Source organism: Ochotona curzoniae, unplaced genomic scaffold, assembly GCF_017591425.1.
Source record: "Ochotona curzoniae isolate NIBS_2020 unplaced genomic scaffold, NIBS_Ocur_1.0 scaffold_1037, whole genome shotgun sequence".
Taxonomy (NCBI): domain Eukaryota; kingdom Metazoa; phylum Chordata; class Mammalia; order Lagomorpha; family Ochotonidae; genus Ochotona; species Ochotona curzoniae.
In genome coordinates this window covers 3,302,792-3,330,000 of record NW_024467083.1, presented here as the reverse complement: position 1 = coordinate 3,330,000, position 27,209 = coordinate 3,302,792, and the positions used below count along the sequence as shown (strand labels likewise).

Sequence of the window (27,209 nt, the reverse complement as noted above, 5' to 3'; positions counted from 1 at the left end):
GGAGGAAAATATTAATGCTTTTGAACTTGACACGTGGGAGTCGTTCTTTCAGTTCTCCTGGGACCACCTAGCAGGCTCACACAGGCCTGCTAGGGGCAGCTCACGGACCGGCTCGGAATATCCGTGTGTTATCATAGAAGGCATTGCAGCCTTTCCCTGGGCCAAGGCACGCATCGGTCGTCACGCAAAGGAACCTCTTCCAACAACCTTTTCTTTTTCTCCGTAGACAAGCAAATCAGGCCGGAGAAGTCCGCTGGAGTCTCTCCCGCTCTGGTGCCCTGCATGGCGGCGGTGGGCGCACCCATCCCGGGTGTGTGGCATCTTCACGAAGGCCACCAGGGAGGGGTGGAGTAGCTGGAGAAGGACGCACTGAATTAGCATTTAAATTCACAGCCCCTTCTTATTACCAAGTTTCTCCCTCGGGAATTGGGCGAAAAGCACGCATTTAACAATTAGGAACTGCCGGAGTTTCCTCAAAAATAAGCTTTACAAATAATAATAATAATTTTGTTAGCGAGTTTGAGGACCCCGGCGGAGAAAAGCGGGACTATATTGGCAGGAAAGCCCCCAGTGTGTGCCGGGCAGTGCATCCTCTCCTTCCTACACCGCACTCCTCTCCACCGGCCCCAGGACACCGGGCCTCGGAGTTGCGCTGCTCTGCGCCTGGTGTCTGCTGGCAGGTGAGCCCGTTCCTGGCGGCTGGGCCTCGGTCGGGCTGTCCAGTGCGGCTCTGGGTAGGTCCGGGGAAGTGGGGGGTACACGCTCCTGGCCCGAGAGCGCCCCCTCTCGGGGTGCATCGCCCCCTTCCCCAACTCCGCAGTTCGCATTCCCGCGCGCTAGGAGCTCGGTCCCCCAGGCAAAGTCCACATTAAGCAGCTGCTGCAAGGCGTGTCCTACCACGCAGCCCCTCGCTCCCCGGCGAGGGTGTGGGGGTGCAGAGCATGTGGACTTAGTAACCGCTTTCTGGACACTCGCCCGTTCCTGCGGGTCTCGGGACTGGGCTAGGCGTAAACCCCGAAGCGGGAGGATCCCGCCGAGCCGGGGGAGGCGGCGAGGGCGGGCGGGGACCGCCCCCAACCCCGCCTGCCTTGGAGAGACAGGAGACGGGGCGGGGAGCTTTCAATTTGTTCCAGTGATGGCTCTAACTTAATAAGGCGATTGATTAGCGCTCAAAGTGCCGTTTTAATTAGCCGCTTGTTAATTAACATCGCAAATGAATTTCCCCTTCTCTGATTGGCATCTTTGCCCGGCGCTCCGAGGCTTTCCCTGCGTTTCCGCCCGGGCCCCTCCACTGGCTGCTAACCTCAGCAGCGGATGAGTGGAAGGCGCATCCTTTAGGGGGCCTTCCGGGCAGCATGGCGTGGCTGTGTCACTCAGGACCCTTTCCGTCTCCAGAAGCTGGCCTCCGGTGGACAACGGCCCCTTAGCTGGGGGGAAGCGAGAATCCACCCTAGGTTCCTCCTCATCCACCTGGTCGCCTCCTCTGGCATTGTCTCTGAAAGCGAGGAGACGCCTGTTTCCGGCCCTGCTGAAGTCAAAGCCGGGAATCGGTTTAGAAAGTCTGAAAGAAAGACGGGGCAGCAAGATTGGGGGTGGGGGAGATGCTGGGGTGCAGTCTAATCCACTTGGCTGTGCCCCCAAGGCGGTGAATTCTGCTGCCTGGGTATTTAGTTGCCCCCCCCCCCAGGTATTCTGGGAGTATTTTGTCTCCCCCATTGGCTCCTAGCAGAGAGCCCCAACAGCAACAAACGGCTGCAGATTGCAGTCCAGCCCTGCCCTCTGGGGATGCAAGGTTCTGACACGTGTGGGCCACATCTGCCCCTTTTTTCACCCCTGGCGAGCACGGAAGTCCTTCCAGATTCCACTCCTACGGACGGATCCCCTTTCTTTCACGACTGGGCACTTCCACACCCCTAGGAAGCATTTTTGGTTTCCTGAACTCTGCGGAGGTAGAACGCCCCCCACCCCCCTTGCCCAACTCCACTGCAGCACTTTCAGATTTGATCCTGGCGTTTGAGAACATTTCAGAAGGCACAGTTCCTTTTCATTCTCTGAAGCAGCTTAGTGCCCCCTTCCCAGGCCCCTAGCCTGGAATGCACAGGCAATAATGTTTATTGCCATAGGTAAGGAGGGAAGCAAAAAATGAGAACAGCAACAACTACGACCCTTGGTGTTGTCCAGAACTGGAAACAGATGCGACCTTCATGTTGTCAAACTGCTACTTCACATGCTTGTCAAGAGTCTCCTCTTTAATAAGGAAACAACTTGGTCATCAACAAAGTTAAAGGTCTTGATCAAGAACACAAAAAAATTGGCAAATCACGACTAGCAGCGCCTCCTCCAGACTCCCTTCCTCCAACTGTTTACCTTCCAGGCGGGCACACTGCCCCCTGCACGGTACGTTGCACCGCTGTACAGTGCACCAGGCCCCTTCCAAGCTGTGCCTCTTTACGGTTTTGGCCAAGCTAGAGCTCTTGCAAAAATTTCTCTCTTTCGGTTACCTTGTTCTTCTCCCATTCACTTCTCCCTCTGTTCCCAATTTCCAGTCTCCAGCTTTCAGTTCATTTCAGTGTTTTCATGTCTTTTTCTTTATTATTTTTCTGAACAAATATGCACCAAGCCTTTAGGCAATGGAAATATATTGATGAGTGTGTTGGGGGGAGTTCTGATGTTTCTGCAGCTTTGAAATGGCGAGAGGTCAAGAGGGAGTCAGCATGCGGAGAGTTTGTATCTCGCATCTTTTCTGGAAACAATAGCCTGCTCCCGCGGCTCGGTGCTCTTGGCGCCGCCCAGTGGAAGGAGGCGGCTTTGCACCTCATTCTCATCAGCTGCCATTGTCGCCCGTGGACCCGCGGAAGTGTGCAAATTAAATGGAGGAAGGGCAGTAACACCAGCTCCAAGCTCATCATAGCCTTCCGGGTACATTTCTACAACGTTAAGTCTCAGTTCTACTTTAAACACAGTCTCAACTACCAGTGAAAGTGGCCACGGAGGCTGCATCAAGGAATCGAACTGGTGACAATAAGTGAGTGTTCTAATCGTTCTCTGAGCTTGAAAAACAGCATCTTTAGGGAGAGGGCACGGCGCGTCCATCAGAGCTGGGAGGAAAAGTTTGTTCTCAATTTGACAAGCAATTGCTAAGGGACAGAAATTCAAACATCCTTCAAAAATTAGTTTTTCCTTCTCTTTCTTCCTTTCTTTTTCTGTCTCTCTCCTTACCTCTTTACTTCCTTCCCTCTCACCCTTCCCTTTCTTAGTAAAAAATTGCCCTAATGAGATAGATCATTTTCCAGCTGACATCAGTTGAGGCACTCTGTTAAAAAATGAAATAGTGATTAACCAACCCCTGAAATCTGATTTTTAAAAAATGAGCAACAAATTGTGCTTTGCTGCTAAGAAACGCATGCTTTTTCGCATTTGTATGCATGCATCCATTGGCGGGGGGGGGGGGGAGGAATCAAGGCAAAAGAGTAATGTGTCTTGAGAGAAAAGAAAGGAGAAAGTTAAACCAAACCCTGCTTCTGAACTCAGGCGGCATGAACTTGCAGCTCTGGGTGGGCCCTCTGAGATTCCTCAGGGCACAGCTTGCATCTCTTTCCTGCGAGGAAAGGCACTATAGCCTTCCAGGTCAAGGTCACGTATACCCCTCAGCAACCGCTGTCCTGGGAAGCCCATCTCCTCACACCCACCCAAAGCCGTCTTCCCGGACACCAACCGTTCCTTGAGAAAACGGTCTTCCGCATCCCACATTCCCGAAGTGGGTCTCTAGTTTTAGTTGTTTTGGTCTGTGCAAAACAGGCACTCTCCTCCCCACCAACGCGGCAGCCTTCCTCTCCCCCTTCCTTTTCAGATTTCAACCCCACCTCCCAGGGTCAGAGTTGCCTCACCTTCCCTGCCAAAAGAAGGAATTATTTCTATTTTTAAAAAAAAGCGCGCGCGCGCGCACACACACACACACACACACACACAACCTGCTGAATTGTCCAACACAAGCTGTGCGATCAGCTCTTTGAGGCGTCGGGACATAACAAAACCAAGCTTAAATAAATTATTTATCAAGGCCGAGAAATAATTGATTTGTACGGTGCAGTCTGTTCTGGATTTTATTTGATGACACCCACCCTCCTTCCCATCTCCCACCCCGAATGAGGTGGGAGGAAGCACGCGTTGGAGCCAGGGCTGGGAGAGAGCGCTCCTCATTTGGGAAGTTGGTGGGTGATGTCAGAACAGGAAGACTCCTAATCGATACCTGAAGAGGGAAGGGCGTGCATCCGTGCCGACCCCCGGCGACCCCAGACCACGTCCTGCGCTCTCCACCGAGGCCAACTACACCAAAGGCACCGGCTGCCGAGGCGGCCAAGGCGTGCAGTGCGGGGCCTCGCGGCCTAGGATAAGGTGCCGGTGTGTGACTGACACCTCCCCACCCCAGCCAGGGGTCCGTAACCTTCTGCCCAGAGGTGGAGCCCGGGCATCGCGAGCTCCCGTGAGGCTCCAGCCACCCGGCCAAACGCAGTTCCCACACCAGGGGAGGCGGATCCCATCCGGCCGTGGCCGTGGTCCAGGCCCGTTCAGACACCCTAGTCCACTGTGGCCCAATCCCAGGAGGAGAGGCCCAGCCGTGTGCTCCCGAGGGGGCTCCAGGCACCACGGAGGGCTCAAGAGGGAGCACCTCCCGCGGCTCCGCTTTGGCTCGGCAACCCGGGCTTCACTGCCTAACTGCCCACGCCATCTGCGCAAAGCCAGAACTGACCCACCGCGCGTTCTCTCGCCGCGGTCCCTCATCGTCCCGCTGCTCTCCTTCGAGACAGCCCAGTGGGGGGGTGGGGTGGGGGGGGAGAAAAACCGATTGAGAAAACGGCTCAACACACCCGCCAATCGGAGCGGGCCCTTTTTGGCCGAAGCACTTCTGTTACCCTAGGAAAATGCAGGGCGGATGAAGTGTCCCACCCGACTTCTCCGAACCCGGGGCGCATGCACCTGCAGTTTCCACTTGCCCCAGGCAGTTCTTGGCCTCCCTGATACCCCGCCCGCATGCTAGTTACAAAAACCCGGGCTGTTTCCCCAGAAAACCATGGCTACGGAACCCCAGATTTCAGCGGAGGTCTAGGAGGCGTTAAAGGCCATTCTCTTAAAAAAAAAAAAAATTCTGCATGTAGTCGCGGCAGCGATGCCAGCCACGCAGAATCACTGGGTTCCTAAAATGGTAATTTGGAGTAAAATGTAACTCAAAAGAACTTTGAATCATTCATTAGCACCTTATAATTACTCTGCTAATTAGGTTGACACGGCACTTAATCAGGAGTAATACGCCGTCTTGTCACTGGCACTTTGCATTACTCTGACATTCAACAAGAGACAGGTTGGAGACGTCCTAGAGAAAATAATGCAAGTTGATACCCTCCGCCGAGGCGTCACAGTCACGCTCCGGGTCCCCACGGATCCGCAGTGACTGCCTCCTTTCCACACGCGCGGCCGGCCGACGGGGGCGGGGAAGGGGCCGGCTGCGCGCGGCGCGGCGGGGGCGCAGGACGCCCACCCGCAACCCCAGTCCAGGGCCCGCGCCCGCCAGCCGCCGCTGGAGAACGCCTCGGGCACTAGTTCTCCGGGTTCGGGAGGCAGTGTAGGGCCAGGCCTTTCTTCCAGCACGGGCTCTAGGGAGCCGACGCAGAGTGCCGCGTTTGGGACCCGCGGACCCCGCTTTATCCCTCCCTCCCCCGCAGGGATCCAGCGTCCGCTCGGACGGGCCGAGCACGAGCGAGCGCACCGGCTTCTTGGGGATGGGGGAGAAATCTCAGTTTCGAGTTCGCTCGGCCACCCCTCCGGAACTCTGGCTCCCAAAGCACACTCCTTTCGGGGTGCCGTCGGGGAGGCTCCCGCCTCTGCCCTGGGCGTCCTCGGACCGGTGGAGCGCGCGAGGAGCCGCGATGGAGCCTAAAGGTGAGTGGGCAGGACCCCCGTGCCCCCCCAGCCTTGGGAGTCCTGGACACGTGGTTGGTGGCACTCTCCTCTCCCCTTTCCGCAGCCTCCCCGCACTCTCCAGCTGCTGCCCTCGGCCCTCGCCCGTGCGGTGGGGACCCCGGGACCCGGCGCGCGGCTCGGCCCTGCAGGCGCAGTGCTGTGCCGATGCTCAAAAGAGCAGCGGGGTCCGCGCCGGGCATCTGACGGGCTCGCGAGCCGCGCGCCCATTGGCTCCCGGCACGCCGGCGTCGCTGCCTCGCGCGCGCGCGGCCAATGGGGGCGCGGGGCCCGGCGCGGCCTCGGCGGCGGGGGCGCGGCGGCAGTGGCCGTGACGTCACGGGAGGGGGTCGGCGCCGCCCGCGAGCCACCGGATTACAAGCGGACGCGCCGGGCAGCGGCCGGAGTCGCCCGGCACCGCGCGTCTGCCGCCTGCTCCGCCCGCCAGCGCGCCTGTTCCTTCGCGTCTTCCTCCTCCTCCTCCTCCTCGGGTTGCCGCGGCTACCGCGGCTCTGGGTCTGCTCCACAACTTTCCAAGAAAAGTTCAGAAACTCGGCTCCGGAGCAGCGGAGGGGCTTGTGGCAGGTGCCTCGGGAACCGCCGGGAGCTCCGGGGGACGCGCGGCCTTTAGGGCTTCACCGTCGCTGCACCTGCCACGTCGCCGCCGCCGTTGCCGCCCGGTGCCAGGCTGTGGGCAGACCCAGGCGGCGGCGGCGGTGGCATCGGGGTCGCCTCCTCCCGCCGCCTGCATCCTGAGTCCCTTGCGCCGACTCACTGACCCACGTGCGCGCTGGATCCCGGAGCGCACGAACGGTCCTTGCGTTCTCAAAAAAAAAATTTTTTTTTTGTTAAAAGCTTTCTTCAGGTCTTTCTTCATCCCTACTTTTTCATACGGGGGACAAAGAAAAGTGTCGAAAGTGTCCATCGATTGCACTTCATTATCCTTCCTTTCCCTCCTTGTGTGTAGCCCCCTCCCCCCTTTTTTTCTTAAGCGGCGGCAACATTGTTTAGTGTTGGTTCTGTTTTACAATTGCTAGTTTCCTTTGCTTGTTGCTTGGCTGCTGAACGGTGGAGTGGCGTGGACCTCATGTAGAAATGACAACAATGGAAGGGGCCAGCGGGTCGAGTTTTGGAATAGACACGATTTTGTCCAGTGCCAGCTCGGGCAGCCCCGGCATGATGAATGGAGATTTCCGCTCGCTTGGTGAGGCCAGGACCACGGATTTTAGGAATCAGGCCACCCCGTCCCCCTGTTCGGAGATCGATACCGTAGGAACAGCTCCTTCTTCTCCTATCTCGGTCACCATGGAGCCCCCAGAGCCACACCTGGTGGCAGATGGGCCCAAGCATCACCACCTCCTCCACCACAGCCAACAGCCTGCTGCGGCTCCAACGCAAAGTTTGCAGCCTTCTCCCCAGCAGCAGCAGCAGCCTCCGCCACAGCAGCCGCCGCCGCCTGCCCAGCAGCTGGGCTCGGCCGCCTCCGCCCCCAGGACTTCCACGTCTTCTTTTTTAATTAAGGACATCTTGGGCGACAGCAAACCTCTGGCGGCGTGCGCACCCTACAGCACCAGTGTCTCGTCTCCCCATCACACCCCGAAGCAGGAGAGCAACGCTGTACACGAGAGCTTCAGGCCAAAGCTGGAGCAGGAGGACAGCAAGACCAAACTGGACAAGCGGGAGGACTCCCAGGGCGACATCAAATGCCACGGTGAGTCAGGCGGCTGCTGCAGCCGCCGTCCAGCCCTTCTTCCCTTTCTCCCTTTCCCGTTTTCCCTTTCTCCCTCCAGCAATGTGTCCGATAGGGAACCACTCCCAGGCGACTGGGGCACGGCCTGCCAGCTCCGGGGAGATCTGGGTGATGTGAAGGTGACAGAAGTTCAGTTCATTGTTACCTTGCCACCCCTCAGTCTTTGGCGCCCTGGCAGCTCCTTTCTTTGTTTTACTAAATTTTAACCTGTTCAGGGTAGTGGACAGTGGAAGAGGTGAACTGATGAGAAACGCTTGTCTTTTGTAAAAGGGGCTGAGTTGAGATTTTTCTTGCTGCCTTAAGACTTGGAGAAAGGCAGTGGTGAGGGGGGAGAGGAGAAACGGCCGGCTAGCGGGGTGCCTGCAGCCTGATACAACCTGCGGTTTATTCTTTAATGCAAATGATTTCATACCCTCACCCATCCCATTTTTCACACAACGTCTCAGGAATTATTGGGCTAGATGAAGAAAAAATTCTGAGTTCATTGACAGAACAAGCTTAAAAAAATAGTGATTAACATGGGGAAATTAGTGAAAATTTATAATCAGTTTTTTAAAAAGTCTTTCTTGCTCTAGGGCCTGGCATGAGCATGTATTATCTTAGAAATAGTTTTGGCCCTTTGTAAGCAACAGGGAGGCAGCAATTATAAAAATAAAAATTTTCAGAATTCAAATTTTTCTTCCTAAAATCAGCAGGTGACATTTGAAATTCCCTTTCAGCTCCCTTGTTGTCTGTTTTCTCAGCAGACAATTTCATCAGTAAGTGTTCCTGTTCTTTGCATGACAAAAGCATTCTCACATGCCGGGCGAGTTCTTCTCCCTTGACCAAACAGTTGTTTGATTACTATCCTTAATCTTTGCTTCTCTGGTAAAATGTGCAGGCTGGAAGGTAGAGCGCCAGCTCCTCATTTTACTATTGTAGCATTAGCATAATAGTGTCCAAAACAGATGTACAGTCTGGGCTGGCTATTTTTTTGTGCACCAACCTCCCCAGTGGGTCAATTAGAGAGATTATTGTTCTTCCTGCAGGGAAGATCAAGGGACACTGCACAAACGGGTACAAACAGAGGGATTGACATATCGATTTCCCAGCATTTCAGTAAAAAACCAAAGTTGACAAATAGAATCCGGAAATCTCTGAGCTGACACCTGGATGGGCTCAGTGATTCTGAGGCCGCCTGCTTGGTGTTTGGGTGACACACTCTTTCTGAAGCTTTGAAACACCGGGTGCAGAACGGCTGATTCCAACATTTCTCAAGTACGTCTGGAAACGCAAAATGAATGCCTGCGACTTTCAGCAAGCAGAAAAAGTAAAATTAAAGGCACCCCTTTGTCGTGACAGAGGGAGATAGCAGCGTAGAAAGAGCCTTTGAAAAGTATCAAATCAGAAAAGTAAAAACAATACAGAAAAGAGAAAATGCAGCAACAAAAGAACCACCGAGGGTTCACATGTGTACTTTGTCCTCCAGTTCACTGCATAGGGATAGATGGTTGTGGAGGTCAGATATTCTTCTGCAATTCTTTTAGGACCTCTGCCTGAGACCTCCCATTCCACCCCATCCCACCTAACCTACCCTCCCCTGAAAAAAAAGGAAAAGTCCTTGTCCTCCATACTGGCTGAGGCCCAAGTACGTGCATGTGGCAGGGGTGGCAGAGGATAGCTCCCTGGGACCTGAGACCCGGCCGGCTTGGGAACGTGGATGTGTCTGCCAGGTGGACGTTTGTTTGCTGGGTCCCCAGTGCAGACTAACTTACAAGGCTGTGTCTGGTGGGTTTCTCTCATAGGAACAAAGGAGGAGGGAGACAGGGAGATTACTAGTAGCCGAGAGAGTCCCCCTGTGAGAGCCAAGAAGCCTCGGAAGGCCAGGACGGCGTTCTCTGACCACCAGCTCAACCAACTAGAGCGTAGCTTTGAGCGGCAGAAGTATCTGAGCGTGCAGGACCGCATGGACCTGGCAGCTGCACTGAATCTCACCGACACTCAAGTCAAGACCTGGTACCAGAATCGCAGGTAAGGGAAGCTGTTGGGCAAGCAGAAGTCAGGGCCATCGCACCTAGTGGCTTCCCTCCTGGCCTTTGGACACTATGGACTAAGAATCTTAGGGCCTTTGAGTAGGGGCAGGGAATGAATAGCCAATGCTCCAAGAAGAGGGAGCCAAGGGCAGGTGGAGTTTGGATGATTTTGTACTCCTAGGAGTCTTAACAGGTGATCCCCTTTCTTTGTATCGTGAGCTGATGGAATCCCCTGCACTGTGTCCCCGAATCAATTAAGCCACCTCTTCTCAAATTGAGATATCTACACAGCTGACAGTGAGGTCCCTCAGAGTTCCTGGGCACCCCCACCTGGGCCAGCCCAGGGCTGGTTCCAAATGTGTGTTGCTCCCCCCGCCCCTACCTACTCAGCCTGTCCACCACACTCCCCAGGAGCTGTCCCACCAGCTTCCACTGTAGTATCCTCCTTTGGGTCTGGGAAGTGGCCAGCAAAGGCAGGGTCAGAGCCTGCCCTGGTCTGTGGTACTGAATTGGCCACCGAAACTAGATGAGCCCGGCTGGGTTGTAGTTGCGATGGCAGCTGCAGGCTGGCTAAGTCTGCAGACCCTGCGTCTGTCCTGGGTGCTGGTTACCTGGGCTGTTGGCAGAGGGAGAAAGGGGGCTGGCACAGCTGCTTCTCCTGTGGAAGGAGGAAACGTGGGAAGCTGCGGCAGCACCATCAGGGCTTGACCCCAGGGGAACAGAACCGGGGTGCTCTGAGCCAGAGGGACCTCATCCCCAAGGTAGCGCTGCCCCCTCCTTTGGTTCCTGCCGTTTGTGTTCTAATTGTCCATAAGTGCGGTTGGAAATGCCCATCCAGTTGTCATCTTTACCATAATTTTCTGTCTCATTACATACGGTTTCAGCCACCCTAATTCTGTCGGAAAACATTAGTGTCATTTGTAGCCAATTTAAAATGGACGACATGTTTATTAATTTGGCTGGAGCTGCTGCTGGGTGGGGAGAGCCCACCAGCCCTTCCTGCATTAGGCATTGCGTGGGAGGCCTGCTCCCCTCCTTTTTGGGAGAGGGGCTGTGCTGTGGTGGGGAGGCAGCGGGTGAGGAGAGCAGATCACAGGTTTTAATTGTTACTTTCTCCCGCAGGAGGAAATATCTTGAAACACATCCCCCTCCCCCTCCCCATGGCCCCGAGGCACTACCCCCTTGGGAAGAGCCTCCCTCCAATGGCTTCCCAGTTTTGAACCCAGTTGCCCTCCTGGCCCTAAGCTCCCTGTCCCCTGGAAGAGGTCCTGTCTGGCTAGCTACCGTCTTCTTTGCACCCCTGGGCGCTGGGAAGGGCTGGGGCCATTCTGGTCCCAGTCCCAGACCCAGGCTTCGCTGCTTCCCTTTGTTTACGCTTTCAGTTTCGGTTCTGGGCCCTGGGGATAGGGGTCGGCTGGGGCTGGGACTGAGTACAGACCCTTTGGGATTATTGAGAGATTTAGCCGCAGGGGAATTAGGGAAGGGGGGGTGAGGGAAATAAGGGGTTTCCCTCGGACCCTTGGGAAAGTTTCAGCAAGTAGCCTAACTGTGTGGGACCCAGCCAGGGAGCAGATGGAGCAGAAAAAAAGGCCAAGGTGCTGAGATTTCGAGTCTCAGGCCTTGGTGGGGGTGTTGGGTGCAGAATTAAATTTGCCCTGGCCTGGGTGACTCTTTAGGGGACCAGGCTGTTCCCTGAGCTCTCCTCGCAGGGCCTTGCAGCTGGGAGGTGTGGAGGGGGAGAGACAGAAGAGAACCACAGCCTGCCGCGGGGTGGAAGCCCCCAGCAGCTGAGCACCCGGCGCCCCGCTGTCTTTTCCAGGACCAAGTGGAAGCGGCAGACCGCCGTGGGCCTGGAGCTGCTGGCCGAGGCAGGGAACTACTCGGCGCTGCAGAGGATGTTCCCGTCGCCTTATTTCTATCACCCTAGCCTGCTGGGCAGCATGGACAGCACCACGGCGGCGGCGGCGGCCGCTGCCATGTACAGCAGCATGTACCGGACTCCTCCTGCACCTCACCCCCAGCTGCAGCGGCCCCTGGTGCCCCGTGTGCTCATCCACGGCCTGGGGCCTGGGGGACAGCCGGCCCTCAACCCCTTGTCCAACCCTATCCCGGGCACCCCGCATCCCCGGTGAAGGGAGCAGGAAGGCGCTGCCATCCCCCGCCCCACCCGCCGCCCCGGCCGGGACAGCTGCCCCCTTCTTTTTTCAAGCCTCCCTAGCAACTGACCCTGGGAGGCCGAGGAGTTGAGAGAGGAAGAAGGTCTTCCGTGGGCTTGGGGGCCCCTCCCCCCAAAGAGGATGGACAGCCCTCTGCTGCCCGGCTTTCCCCCAGTCCCCCAGACACAATACAGACCTGGAAAGCTCCGCTACACCAGTGTGACTGGCGGAAAAAAAAAAAAAACGCTGACCCTACATAAAGTGCGACCAGTAAGTGAAAACATCGATGAAAACAAAAACCTCAATTTTTTTTTAAACGGCTTTGGGGACAAGCAGGCGGGAGGGAGGGGGAGGGCTGAGGAGGGAAGAAGGAAGGACAGGAGAGGAAGCGGAGCAGGCAGAGAGAGCTGCACACAGCCGGGACAGCCAGACCACAAAGTGCGGAGGCATTGAGCGCGTTCGTAGAGTGGATCGGAGAAAGCAAGAGGGTAACAGGAGAACTTTGCACTGATTTCTCATGACCTTTTTTCTTTTGGAAAAGTGGCATGCTCCATACTAAGTAAAAAATGTACATTTGAAAGACTGAGTGATAAGTGATATATCATATTTATTATATGTTGTTCAAAAAGAGTCACTTATATACGTTAGTAAAAACATGACTTTTTTCTTTTTCATGTCTTTTGGATTCAGTAAAATAAATGCTTAGACAAAAGATATAGATTTTTTTGTGATTGAAGATTACAAAAAATAAAGTTTATCTTTTTTTAACAACCAATGAAATCCAAGGGAGCTGATTTTACTGAAGCAGAATGAACCGTGATGAACTGTGCGACTTGACTTGGAAAAGGAGCCAAATCCCTACGCACGTGTGTTAGGAATTCACAGACTGTAAAACAGACTCTGGGCTGGCTTGTACGGAAACAGCTCCGCGTTCTGCGTTCCGCGTTCCGTACAGGCCGCCCTGAGTCGTTCTAAGACAGGTGCGACTTTCTTAGCGGACGTCCCGGCGCAGCCCTCGGGGACCAGCAGAAAGTGTGCGCTTGCAGCCTGTTGGTGCCGGTCCAGCTGCACGGCCAGCGGGCAGCCGGCTGGCCTCCTCGCCCCAGGAAACCCCAGCCGGAGCACGTTAGGGGAATCTCTCTGTGGACCCCTCCCCCTTCTAGGGCTCCTCCGGGACGGCTGGGGTCCCAGCGCCGGGCCGTGACATCCAGGGGCCGTGGCGGCCGGTGGACGCTCCGTGGGCCTCGCAGCTGTTCTGCCGCCTGCGGCTGGGCGCCCGCGCCGCCGGACAGCCTGTGAGCGAGAGTGTCGGGCGAGCAATTAGGACGCCCTGGGGGATGTGCAGAGGCCGGGCTAACAAACCCTAGTTGCTGCTTTGATCCTGAGCTTCTCAGGCCCCAGCGGGCAGCCGGGGTGTCCAGCCGCCAAGCCCCACACGGAGGCTCTGGTCCTAGTGAGCTCCCGATACTGTGATGTCTGGATTGGGGAGGCAACGCCCAGCTGGCCGGCTCACCTCCCAGCTCAGGGTTCAGGACTGTGCCCGGGAACAATCTGGAAGGGGGTGGGGGTGGGGACTGCTGCCGGTGCTCTCCAGCCCCAGGTCTCTTCCAGCGCAGAGAATGGGATTCCCCCATCCGGTGTAGTCACTTGTTTTTAATCCTCGCTTCTTCCCCAGGACTATGATAAAAGGGTAAACTGCGGAGTAGGGGTAGGGAGGGTGTGGGGAGAGCGGCCGGAGATCTGACCTTCAACTTTTGTCTGGTGCAGAATCTAGCGGACTTAAAAATTGCTTTAAAAAAATAAAAAAGGAAAATAGAGAGTGGTGTGGGGAATATATGTTGAGGAGGGATGGGAAGGAAGAAGGAGAAAGGAGGTGAAATCCATGAGGAAATTGCCTCAGGCGCCTTTATCAGACCTTGGCTAATTAGGGAGTGGTTTGCAGATTTCTCTCCAGCTCATCAATTTGCTGTAAAAAAATGGTCTTGGTCTTGTTTGATTCTAACAAAAGGGTCTGGACTGGCCCTTCTCATTTTCTGCCTGCTGAGCTGGGACAAACTCAGCTGGGCTTGGATGGAAACTGGGTGCCTGACAAACGACACACTCCCTTGCTCTGCTGTAGCTGCAGTTGATTTTTTTTTAAAATGAAGTTTAAATAGTTCAACAATGGTCTTGTCTGGACCTGAAAAGGGCACTTTCTGAGCATTGAAGGTGCTACAGCATCTGTCTGTACTGGGGGTTGATGGGCAGGCTGGTCAGCCCTGGGCGCTACAAGGGCCTGGCAGATAACCAGACAAAAAATTCCTAGCAAAGATGACTTCAGATCCAGGTAGTGAACACACAAAGGAGCCTGCTAATCCAAACAGGGCCACAGCCCACCCTGCTGGGGATTGTGTACCACTGCCTCTTTATGCTCCAGGTTTAATTTGGGATCTCCTGGGTGGACACGTGGGAAGCACTAGGCCCACAGAGACCAAGGTGTCTTAATCTGGACTTCCACCGTTGAGGGCGGTTAGAAGACCCTCTCCTCCAGCGTGCTTTTCCTGAAAGCCATTTTTTTTTTTTTCTCACTCCAATCATTCACCTGAAACTGTTGACTTGTGGTTGCATACAGGTCGGCAAATTGGAGTTAGGGAGGTTATCCAGGGAAGGAAGTTGAGTGCTGGATGCTTTCTTCTCTCTCTCTTTTTGGTGTCCCCCTCTTCCCCATAGCATTTCTGCAAAGAGCACCTGCTGTGTCCTGATATTGGAAAGTCCCCAACTGGTACCTAAAAGTCAGATGCAATTCCAGTGCTCTTCCTCAAAAGGAGTCCTCAGGCCTTCAGTGCCTGGCCAGCCCACAGGTCAGGAAAGCAACGCCAGATTCCTTCAGAGGAGAAGATAGCATGCAAAAAGCCTTTCGCAAGGCGACAAGATTCAGAGGCCTGAGGGTGGCTATTGCAAGCCTGCACTTCTTTTTCCTTTCCTCACCTTGAACTGGCATTAGTCTTTGGTCTGTTTGAGTTGGAGGTTGGCAAAATGTGAACTTTAATATTAATCTTCGCTTCTCATACAAAAACAGCAACTTGTTTCACAGAGGTGTGTAGATATCCACTGAGGTTGCTGAGATTTGCTCACGGGTCATCAGCTCAGGGACCCCAGCAAGCCTAGGAGTGGGTGAAGGAAGAACTGTAGTCAAGAAGCCAGCTGTTCCAGCCCAACCCCTGGATTTTCAGTGAGTTGCAAAGTAATGATGGCTGCTTCACGCCTTCAGCAAATATACCTACCACCCCAGCTTATTTTTGCTCCACCCCTTAAAAGGAAAGCCCACACGATGGCAAATTAGACAGCCAGTTTCCTCTTGTTGCAAATAAAACAGCTCATCCTGAAATCAAGTGCTCCCTCCTCCTTCCTCCCTTCTTTCCTGCCATCTGACTCCTGCCTGGCAGCCCTTCCCCAGGAGTCTGGAATCCCACCTCCCCTCTTGAAACCTGGCGCTTGTGAGTAGTTTGTTTTTGTTATATTTTTAACTTTCTAAAAATATTTGGAAAAGCTCTCCCCAGGGCTAGGGAAACTTTAGTTCTTGTTAAGCCACGTGGTTACAGAGAAACCGTGGAAGGGTGTTTGAAAGCCATGGCTTGAAGTCAACATGCTTGCAGAGAAACCGACTTTTATTTCCGGCGGGCTCCTTCAGGGGGTAGGGCCAAAGCCTGGGGACTAGGGAGAGATGATGCTTCCTCGATGGCTCTGAATCCTTGGGAATCCTCTGGGCGAGGGCAAGCTGGCGTCCCGACGCCCTGGCTGTGGCTGAGGGAGCTGTGGGCGCAGGGGTGAGCTGGAGCTCTTCCATGGTTGCCTTGTGGATGCTGGCATGGCATCGCCAGTTCCCTAAGTCTCCCACAAGATCTTTGTCCAGTCCTACTTCCTTGGCCATGTCCAGCCTTCCTCTCTACCACGTGTGCCTTTTTTCTGGAGTAGGCCGAGTGTCCCATCCCTGGGGTTGCGGAGGGGTGAGTGTGTGGGGTGTGAGACGCACTTCCAGGGCAAGGGCCGTTGTCACTGGCCTCTCACACGGAAAACCAGGTCAGCAGCCTCGGGCGGATGAGATGACCCAGAAAAGACTGTTCCCCTCCCTCCTTCGGGCTGCATTTTGGAGGAAAGTCTGTCATTCTGAGTGTTGTGGGTGGGCCGTCTTCGGTCCGCTTTGCATTCTCAGTTTCTCTGCGGTGTCCCGCGCACCGTCTCGCCTTAGCACCACAGACAGCTCCCCGGACTCGGGGCGGAGCGCGCGGGGAGCCGAGGCCGAGCCCGGGCGGCCGCAGGGGGCGCGCGGGGGAAGCGTCCGAGGCGCCCCCGCCGGGGAGGTCGGCGAGGCGACAGAGCGCCAGCCCCGGCGGCGTGTCCTGCCTAGCCAGGAGCCCAGGCGGGGGTCACAAGCCGAAGAACGAAATCTTCAGATCAATAAAGTCATTAAAAAAAAACCCGAAAGATCTTGGGGTAAGTAGTGCTCCGAGACAGATCAACTCTAAACCGCCCCTATTTAATAAGTTCTTAAGAGGCGGCCGACTGGGGAGGAGCGAGGCCTGCGGCCGGCTGCGCCCCAGTCCCGGCGCCAGGTCGTTCGTGAACCGCGCTCCGCGGCGCTCTTGCCCGCGCGCGCCCCACAGCCTCGGGCCCGGGGAGGCCCGAAGAAGCGCTGCGGAGGCGGCGAGCCCGCACGGGCCCCCGCGCCGTGAGCCGAGGCCCGGACTGCCTTTCCGTGCCCCCACGCCGCGGCATTAGGATTTGTCCGGCTCCTGTTACTCTCGGCCCTGGACAGTCAGTCGCCCCTGCCGCGGAGCTCCCCGGAAACAACCGGACTTTGGCAAGCGCCGGGTAGAACTTGATTTTCAACAGTGCCTTGCCACTTGGTCGAGCTGAGGGACTCCAGCCCGCTCCCCACGGCCGCCCCCGGTCCTCTGACTGGAATGTGGGGGCTCGGAGGCCCGCCGAGAGGCCGGCTCCGCGTTCCCGTGCGGGCTTCGGCGCCGCGGCCTCGGCTGCTGCTGCGTGCCGGGCCCGGGCGGGCTGCAGCGGCGGGCGCACCCCGCAGGGCCTCCGCGCTCTTCTGCCCGGGGACGGGGCGATGCGGGGGCCGGCGCCCCAAGACCCGCCGCAGGAATGCGGGCGCTAGGGCTGGCTTGGACGGCGGGCCCTGGAGGAGGAGGGGACGGGAAGCCTTCCGGGGCAGACCGCACAGCCGTCGTGGCGCACAAGCAAGCTCCTGTGGTCTGCTCACAGGCCTGGCGGCGGACGACAGTCCTCCCGGGCCTCGCTTCAGCTCTCTCAAGTGCGCGCGCCCGGGGAGGCCCCATCCCCTTCCTCCCTGGCTCTCGGCCAACTCTTCCTGGGTCGGAGTGGAAGGGATGGGAGCTCCACCTGAGGTTTGGGAAATGGCTGGCGTTTGCAGTTTGAGCACTACAGGGCTACCCCACCAAGCCTCCGGGGGCTGGAGAAGATGCTCCGTCGTGCCCTCTGCATGCGAAACGGGGAGGTTAGTGTTGTTCCCGGCGTTTCGCCCTGAGTTGCTTCCTGTGGCAGTGTGGTGCCCAGGTTCCCGCCATTCCCAGTCTGAAAAGTTGGAATGCCTGGGAAAACCGTCGCGTTCTAAATCCAAATGAATGGCTGCCCGAGTGGGGGTGGAAGTCGGTGCGACTCACTGCTTGCAGGAGGGAAAGGCAAGCTGTTGGGTGGGGTTGTCCCTGCAAGGGTCTCCCACGGCAAGGAACCACGCGTGGGCTCTTGTACACAAGCTCATCATTGGGTGTACTAACTTCCCAATGATGTAAGTTTTTGCTTTTCATTTTTAAAAGGCTTACTTTATTTTTATTTCAAAGTGAGAAATACAGAGAGAAGGAGAGACAGACAGGAAGGTCTTCAGTCCAATGATTCACTCCCCAAGTGGCCGCAGTGGCCAGAGCTGAGCCAATCCGAAGCCAGGAACCTGGACCCTCTTCCGGATCTCTCACATGGGTGCAGGGTCCCAAGGCTTTGGGCCACCCTCGACTCTTTCCCAGGCCACAAGTAGGGAGCTGGATGGGAAGTGGAGCCGCCGGGCTTAGAACTAGCACCCATATGGGATCCTGGGCGTGTGCAAGGTGAGAACTTTAGCTGCTAGGCTACTGTGCCAGGCCCAAACTTTTTGCTTTTCTTAATAATCGTGTCACAACTTCTGAAAGCACAAATGCTGTTTGAGTCATGTCATTGTCTGCCTCCTGTGGAGTCAGTGGTCAGCCCGGACAATGACCAAGGCAGTTTCCCTTAGGAAATGGCTTCAGTCACCTTCTGCTTCACCCTGTTTGATTCCTGCAAAGTGTGTGACTAACTCATTAGGTCTCATGTCTTAAGGTCTTCGACTATTTTTTTTTTTAAAGAATTATTTATTTTATTGGAAAGGAAGATGTACAGAGAGGAGGAGAAACAGAGAGGAAGATCTTCCATCCAATGATTCATTCCCCAAGTGGCTGCAACGGCTGGTGCTGCACCGATCTAAAGCCAGGAGCCAGGCACTTCTTTCTGGGTCCTCCATATAGGTGCAGGGTCCTAAGGCTTTGGGCCGTCCTCGACTTCTTTCCCAGGCCACAAGCAGAGAGCTGGATGGGAATTAGCCGGGATTAGAACTGACACCCATATGGGATCTTGGCGTATTCAAGGCGAGGACCTTAACCATTACACTATTGCACCAGGCCCGACTACTTTTTTTTTTTTTAAGATTTACTTATTTTTATTGAAAAGTCAGATATACAGAGAGAAGGAAGGACAGAGACAAAGATGTTTCATCTATTGGCTCACTCCTTAAGTGGCCACATTGGCCGGAGCTGAGCCAATCTGAAGCCAGGAGCCTCTTCCGGGTCTCCTAGGGTGGCTGTAGGGTCCCAAGGCTTTGGGCTGACCTTGACTGCTTTCCCAGGCCATAAGCAGGGATCTGGATGGAAAGTGGGACAGCAGGGTTAGGAACTGGCACCCATGGTACAGGCAATGTGAAGACTTTGGTCATAGGCTGCTGCGCTGGGTCCAGTTCTTCTACTATTTCAACAGCACAAGACTTACTCAGCTATCGTAGGTGCCATATTTATTGCTCCGTCTGTGATTCACAGGTGGCCTATGGATAGGCCCTGGAACATTATGGGTCCAGGGAAGCTTACTAAATGGTCCTTATTGAATTAGATGGATGTAAAAGTGCCACCTACATCCTGCCTGGCCTTGAATGAATGCCTGTCATAATTTCAACCATGTTCATATACCAATACACAGGAAAGTGTCACATAATCTTTCATGACTAAGAAACACAAAGAACCAACGGATAAACGTGGCCATAGCATTTTTGTCTTTGTCTTTCTTGTCTGGCTTGCTTTCAAAACTTCTGGCTACCTACGTTTGGATTCCTCCATTAATTTCCCTGGATTTACAGTCCAAGTAAAGGGTAATAGCAGGATGTTCCAAACAGGAACAGGCGGACCCCTGCTTGTCGTGTGGCCTCAATCAGCCCATCCGCCTTGGCCAGCCCAACAGCTCAGGAAAGGGAGCCCTTGCTTAACTTCAGGGCATCCACAGTGCCTAGAGCTCACCAACACCCCAACACCCAGCTCCTGCTAGAGGTTCGCCCAGTGTGCCTGGCACAGACCAGGCCTGGTTCTCTGTTACCAATTCCTCTTACCCTTCTCCTGCGATAAGAGGCACCGTGATGGTGCTTAAGGGGTGATAAGGCAATTCCACCTGTGCCACCTTGTGCCTGGTGACTGAATCATCCCTGTCCAAATATTTTCCCATGCTCAAATTCCTCCCATGAAGCTATTTATGTGGACAGAATTCTATCAGAATTTCTATAAACGTGCAGAAGACTCATGTAGTAAAGCAGGAATGAGTGCTTTAGTTTCAGGATCCGAGGATAACCGTGATGGCTTGGTGGGAAGCATCAGGTGAGCCAATTCAGAAGGATCACTTGGTCCTGCCAAGAGCCCTTGAAGGCCGCCTTTGGCCCCGTCCCTTGGCTTTTGTGGCCTGCTGGTTTCCATCCTCTGGATTTTTGCCTTGCTGTTATAAAACCTGGGATGTTTTCATGGGAGCAAAAGTGATAGATCCAGCATCAACTCTGTAACATACTAAACAGTAACAGACAAAAACTAAGGTTGTAAACGTATGTGATCTTACTGTTAATACTTTGTAACACGGCTGAAAATCAACCATTGAAAAGACAGTTTATGAACTATCAAGACCACTTGCACAAGACCCTCAGAGCCTGCCCCACATCAGGGACCTGGGGTGAGTGGGAGACTGGGTGGGGCTTCTCCCTTAAAATCCCCCTTTACCTCAGATGTATGAAGGAAACAGTATGGAAATAATAGTCTTACCCATTTTCCTGTAGCTATTGAACCTTTTTTACCCTAGTTAACTATGTAAAGATTGTCAAAAATATAATTAAAAACTGGAAGAAAAAAGACACTTTCTATAAAGTAGTGCTGCATGTGGTAGTGGTTTTACAGGAAAGGTCCCTTCTGTTTGACTTATTTGAAAGGTCCCCTTGTTATATAGGTTTGTATTTTGTTTTTTGTATTTTTTTTATTGGAAAGGCAGATACATACAGAGAGAAGGAGAGACAGAAATATTCATCCAGTGGTTCACTCTCCAAGTGCTGCAGTGGCTGGAGCTGGGGCAGTCTGAAGCCAGCAGCCAGGAGCTTCTTCTGGGTCTCCTACTCGGATGTAAAGGTTCCAAAGGCCTTGGACCATCCTATATACTGCTTTCCCCGGCCACAGGCAGGGAGTTGGAGGGGGAAGTGGAACAACTGGGACACAAACTAGCACCCTTATGGGATCCCAGCAGATGCAAGGCAAGGATTTAATCACTAGGCAACCATGCTGGGACCCAGACTTTTGCATATCTTTTCCTCCCATAAATTCCCATGAATGATCTAGTTTCTTAGTGGAACATGGCTATTGCTTGATTTTGCCCAAAAATTTGGCAGAAGAATAATTTGGACATTCGTGTTAATAAGTGATTAAATTTTAGGTAGAGCTGGTTTTGATCCAAACTCAAAACTTGAGGGAATCACACAGGTCATCTTGTTTAATATCTTTGTTAAAAATTTCAATTGTTTATACTTGAATTTGTTTAATAGTTTTTTTTTTAGTTCTTGTACCATTGATTTTTTTCCTTTAAAAGGGAAGAAAGGAGAAGCTACAGCCAAATATATTACTTACAAAGAAAATCAAGACTTTTTGTAAATTTATGAACTTTCCTTGTATAAAAGTAAGGTATGCTCCTTATGGAAAATTTGTACAATACTAAAAAATGGAGAGAAGAAAAAAACCCATTTCTACTACTCAGTGGAAATCCTTGCTAACGTTTGATTTATTATTTCTAGGCTTTTTTTTGTGCGTGCTGCATAAAAATATTTCATCTAGAATTTTTCCATGTTAAGTGCATATTCCTCTAATTAGTTAAAACTCACTGTAAGTATGATATTTTGTGTGTAGTGTTGATTCATTGTGTCTTTATGTCAATCATTCTTTCATTGTTGGAAATTTAGATTATTTTCCTTACTTTGAGATAGATGGGACTTCAATGAATTTGAAAGCATGATTTTTGAGAGTGATTTCTACATATTGCTTGGTGTATCACATTATTATGAATCTTGATTTGAGCTGCAGAAGCAATGAAATGTCAAGATCAAGATAGCCAGCTTAAGAAGGAGAATTGCTCAGAGGTAGTGGTTTCATTGACTAGTGTGACCTTGGCTTGAGTGAACCTGAGGTACCTGAGTTGGGCTCTAGATGCTCTGGGGAAGTGAACTAACACTATCACCTCCTGAATTTTTTTTTAAACAAGTATTTTCAGCCTCCTTGACTTTGAGAACAAGTTTGGCAGTGTCACCACCAAAGCTGGAGACCTGACTGATTGAAGCGTGGGAAAGAAATTGGGATCTATTCAGACCTTGGTTGAGTGCATGTTGCTTGTCCAGCTTGCCCCACGATTTTCTGTGCTCCAACTCTTCTGTGGGTGAATATATGGCTTTAGCTTCTGGGCCTGACAATCTGGCACCTTTCATGAGGACTAAGTTCAGGTTCAAAGAAAAAAAAGATAAATAAAAAAGAGAGCCATAACCCACAGAGAAGTTTGATCGTGGGGGTTGGGGGTGAGGATAAGAATTAAATAGCAATTGTCTACCCTTTCATTTACATGACACACATTAACTGTACCATGCAAGTTCCAAGAGAACTGTCTTGTTCTCTTGTCTCCAGGAGCCCATGTAGGGTGCTTTAATTGCCACATTTTCAAACCGATATAATGGTGGGGATGTCTTAGTAATTACCTTAATGAGATAACACCTTTCTTTCCCTCAACCTACTCATTATCACGCCTCTTGTTCAAATTTCAACTACAAAGAACTATACTTGTAAAAAAAAAAGTCTGAAATGTATTGTTCCAGGTCTCATACCCTTAAAATAATCTCATTGCACATATGTTAAAAATATGAAAGGAAGAGTGCACACAGGTAATTCAAATATGTTAAAGGAAAAGCTTGAGATAAGTAAACTAAACATCTGGGTGCCCTTTAATTATTCTTGGTTGGATTCTTTATCTTGACCTATAGTGGTGCCAAGGTGCCAAAGTGATGAATTTTAAGATGTTGGGCTGTGAAGACGTGCAGCTGCAACACTGATGGATTTAGGAAGGGATGGTAACAAGGTTAGCTGCATGTGAAGTGTGAATTGAGATTTTTGCAAAGAGACTGTGATTGCAGATGGGCATAATGTTGTACCCTTGCATGAAATCTTGCTATTATTGTGTAATGGTCAGACAGAGTGTGAAATGACTTATTACTTTTCTTTTATTCTTTAATGAAGTTGGTTAGAGTAGCAGTACTACTGCTAGTCAACAGAAGTAAAGTACACACCTACGAGAAATTATGACAGGTGCTGAAATCTTAAATATTTATTTAGTTTTGACTTTTTCCCTTAATTTTCACGAGTGTGCATATGCAAACAGAAAACATCTATTTATGCATATAGGCAACTTTACACTGATTTGTGTGTCTGCACTTGCCCTTATTATCTGTATAAATACCGATATAAGGCCCTGATGTGTATAAAGGATTTTAATGTCCAAGAAAACACATAGCTCTGTTAAATGTTTAAACATATGTAATGCTTTGGGGATGATTCTGCATGGGATTCTGATTTGAAATTTCTGTTTGGAATTGTGTGTGATGTTGAGATATCATTTTAGCATTTATGGGGACCAGAACTAATCCAGTATGAGGCCCATTTTCTACCTTTCAAATCATCGTTCTTCTGTTGTGTGATAGAGGAGTACCTGTCTGTCATTATGTCCTGGAGCCCACAAGCTAAAAATTTCACTTTTCCAATATCAACATTACAAAATGATAATCTTATGCGTTGCAAGTCAAAGGAAAAGGATGGTATGATGTTAATAAATCAAACAAAAACTCCCACTCCTTTTATGATCAGTGTTCTGGCTCCAGATATTTTTGTTAGTAAGAAATATGTTTTTAAAAAATTTGATCTTAGGGGTTAGGGATTTTAGTCATTATAAGGTGATTTTTGATATGGTCCCATAAAATTCATAATGATTCTTAATGTGTCAGTTTGATAATTTTGATGTGAGCAATAAATGTATAGAAAATGTACAATGAAATATCTTTAAGAGTTTCTAAAATTGAATATTTACTTTAAAAAGAAAGTTTCATTTGAACTTGTTTACATTTTTTATATTTATATATATTTAGATCCTGATATAGCTAAAATTCTTATCTGTGGTTTAGAATACATTGGGAAACAAATGATATTATTAAAAAAAAAACCACAGGCCAACCCTTAGAATTGAATAACCACTGACCTATGAAAATAGCTTTGAGCTGCATCAAATTCATTAACCCTTTGTCTACTGTTTTTGCTTGTACTTGCCTTATAGATAGAATTTCATGGCGTGTTGGGTTCTTTGTCATTCAAAAGATAGTCACTTGTATTTATTTAGATGAAATCTGGAATCTGGAAAGGTAACATGTATCTAACCGTCTTTTCTTCTTTTTATAGACAAATGTTATCTTTCTCTAAGAGGTTAGAGTGACTGTAGTCTAAGTGCATTGTGAATGTTGAATTTGCTTTATAAAGATTTCTTTAAATATATATTATTATGGGGAAACTGTGTAAAGAATAGTTTGAAAGACTTTACCTAAGCTTCAGTTTGAGATGTCAGTTTTAGGAAAGAGTCCCAGTGCTTGCATGGCGACTTGGTTGTAGCTGAAGAAAACTTTGGCAGCTGTAGTTGGTGCTGTTTCACTCTTCATTCCATGTTAGAGTGAGGCGCTGTGTCTGACTTGCAGTCTGCTGAGATTAGGCTTTTTATAGCCATATGAAAATGAATCTCTATATAAAATCCATTCTGTTACTTGGATATCTACTAGCTTACAAATTTAAAATTTAAAAAATATTGTTTTAGTAGCCTCTGTTGTAGTTAAAACTGCGACATTATTTCAGGGATTCTCTCTGTCTCAATATCAGTTCTAAAACCTTGAACATTTCTTCATTAAGGAAGGCTTTCAACTTCCCATAAATACTCAGTATGCACATGAATATTTATTCCAACTATTTTTTTCAGCTTTACCCTTGAGTTTCTTTCTAGTCCTATTTTAGGATGAGGGACATTGGTTTTAATGTTTGAATGCTTGTACTGGTAGGTTTTAGTTGCAAGAGAAACCTTTATTTTGGATTGATTAGGGAACAATGAAATGTTCATTGTTCATTCAAAATCTACATATTAAGGAAAATGTCATTGTATCTCTCTTTTTAAGTTCTTTCTAAATTCTTTGGTTGTTGTCAAAAATGTTACTGTATGTAGAATTTTTAAAGATTTATTTTATTTTTATTGGAAAGACATATACAGAGAAGAAAAACAGAGAGAGAAAGATCATCTGTCTGTGGGGTCACTCCTCAAGTGAGCGCAATGGCTGGAGGTATACTAATCCAAAGCCAACTTCCTTTGAGTCTTCCGTGTGCGTGCAGGGTCCCAAGGCTTTGTGCCCTCCTCTACTGCTTTCCCAGGCCACAAAGTGGAGCAGCTGGGACACAAACCGGCGCTCCTGTGGGATCCTGGACATGCATGGTGAGGATTTAGCTACTATCACACTGGGCAGATTTCTATAATGAAAATAATAAATTAATGTCTAACACTACCCTAAATATATTATGTCTTTAGAAAAATACCTAGTATAAGTAGGTATTATGCATTCAGAAGTTTAAATGTGAAGCCACTGATGAATTAAAAAAATACATCTAATTGATATTTTCAAGTTGATGTATATGGGTTGTGGGTTTCTCAAGCAGCAACTCAACTACTGTGTTAGACACCTATCGCAGCCTATTTTTGAATTAAACTCATCCTTACATCTTTTAGAGATCAAAAGTAAGTGTGTAACTCAGTAGATTTTTTTTGTTACTGATGATGTATAATAAGTAAAAACCGCAAGGGATACTTTTCTTTTAAGATTTGTAAAAATGAACCTCTTTGAAAGGATAGGTGTGAAGAAAAGTTAGAGACTGACTCCACTCCTCGCTGGGTCTGTTTTCTAAATTGTATTAGTAAAGTGAATTCAGGCTGTTAGGTAAGCTAAAAAAACCAACAGCTCTTTGTTTTGTTAACAATCTTTACAAGAAAATGACAGTTGGGAAAATAAACAGGGTTTGTAGTTTAATAGGTATAATTCAAAAAATGAACAGAAGCAGGTAGATTTCATGGTTAACAGTAGTACTATTGAAACAAGGCTGTTTGAAAGCAATGCTAATGAAAACAGTGACTTTCACAATGAAGCTGCATTTAGCAACTGTTTTGCACTAGAAGTATCTGGCATGATGTTTGGGTTCAAAATGACTATTGTATATTGCTTAATGCGTTGCTAACTGGAATCTGATATATGCAGAAGAAACGTAAAGACTGGTGCTTTTTATATAAGAGTGCTTACATTCATAATCTTTGTATGTTTTCTCACACTTGTGCTTTGAGACTCTTGGAGAACAAAAGCATACCAATAGAGAAAATAAAGTCTTATCAGGTATTATTTATGTATTATTTTCTTGGAGAGATGTGAAAATATGAAAAGCTAGAAAATGGAACAGCTAAATAAGTTGTATCACATCTCAAAAAGCACATGCAAGGGAATAAAAATGTAATGACAACACATTTTCATTATTCTAAAAACAAATTCTGTCTGATGGCTAAACCCTATTAATTGGATATTTTAGATACTTACCAAAGGATATGACTGTAATAAGCATTTCCTCCCAAGGCATAAATTTCACTTAGAGGACCTAACTCCTACTACATAATTTGTTGATACAGAAAGAATGGGGAATGTGTTTAAAGAATATGTTAAGATATTTCTTAAGAGAACTTTAAGCTCTAGTTTAGGTACCAAGATATTTGGGGAAGAATTGAAGAAAGAAGGCAGGAACCTTAGAGACATGATGAATATCTCCAGAGTATTACAATGATTCATAATTCACAGGAGAGCAGGGCTCAAGTGGATCACACTTTTTATAGTACAAGTGGGATTAATATCATGCTTTGAGGATACAATATGTTTATAGTAAAGATGAACACATTTCAACTCCTTCCTACTGATTAGGCTTAGGAGAAAGAGTGCCAGAACATTGTTCGGCTTCTACGTTAAAAAGAGACCAATCATTATTACCCAAAGATTGAGATAACTTTAAAATTATTTTATTTTCCCTCGCTTCTCCCACTTTCACTCTTTATTCACACTAACTCTGTATCTTTGCTAAGGTGTACATTCATGATTTGTGAAATATTGAATGTACAATCATCTTTTCAGCTTAGAAATTGTTTTGCTGACATCTAAACTTCAAATTTTTTTGTCCCCTTTTGAAGTTATCATTACAGTATGGTAAAGCCAATTCTGAAAAATTTATTTGCATGAATAGCTTAGAGAATTCTGTAAGATAAATATTTCTAAAATCCTTGTGAGAGTGTGGCTGAGATTACTGCAAGAATACATCAATATCACTTAAGCCAATGTTTGTAGTCTTCTAGCACTTTCCATTCAGTATGCCAGTGCCTTTTCTCTGTTTTTGTTACATTTTCTTTTTCCATCCCTTTCCCTTCTACTCTCTCATTTTATCCAGTGTACCTTTCTTTAGTCCTCTCTCTGTGATGTTTGGTACTTATCTGTTTTTCTCCTTCGACTATAAACCTTTTGAGGACATATTCAAACATGTTTATTGGATTTTTTCACTCTAGTACTCTTATTATGCAGATTATACAGGAGGCTGTCAGGATCACTAA

At 49.9% G+C, this 27,209-nt stretch overlaps 1 protein-coding gene across 1 annotated transcript; it reads left to right on the top strand.

The window, feature by feature from the left end:
• Positions 1-6,945: 6,945 nt before the first annotated feature.
• Positions 6,946-12,644, top strand: BARHL2 (BarH like homeobox 2). The gene is made up of 3 exons (XM_040999020.1): positions 6,946-7,666; positions 9,490-9,715; positions 11,537-12,644. The coding sequence occupies exons 1-3, from the start codon at positions 7,051-7,053 to the stop codon at positions 11,847-11,849; spliced, it is 1,155 nt and encodes a 384-aa protein (XP_040854954.1). The 5' UTR covers positions 6,946-7,050; the 3' UTR covers positions 11,850-12,644.
• The last annotated feature ends 14,565 nt before the right edge of the window (positions 12,645-27,209 follow it).

Coding starts and splice junctions, on each gene's coding strand:
- BARHL2 (XM_040999020.1), top strand. CDS start 7,051: ATGACAACAATGGAAGGGGCCAGCGGGTCGAGTTTTGGAATAGACACG. Junction 7,667..9,489: donor GGGCGACATCAAATGCCACG/GTGAGTCAGGCG, acceptor TTTCTCTCATAG/GAACAAAGGAGGAGGGAGAC. Junction 9,716..11,536: donor ACCTGGTACCAGAATCGCAG/GTAAGGGAAGCT, acceptor TGTCTTTTCCAG/GACCAAGTGGAAGCGGCAGA.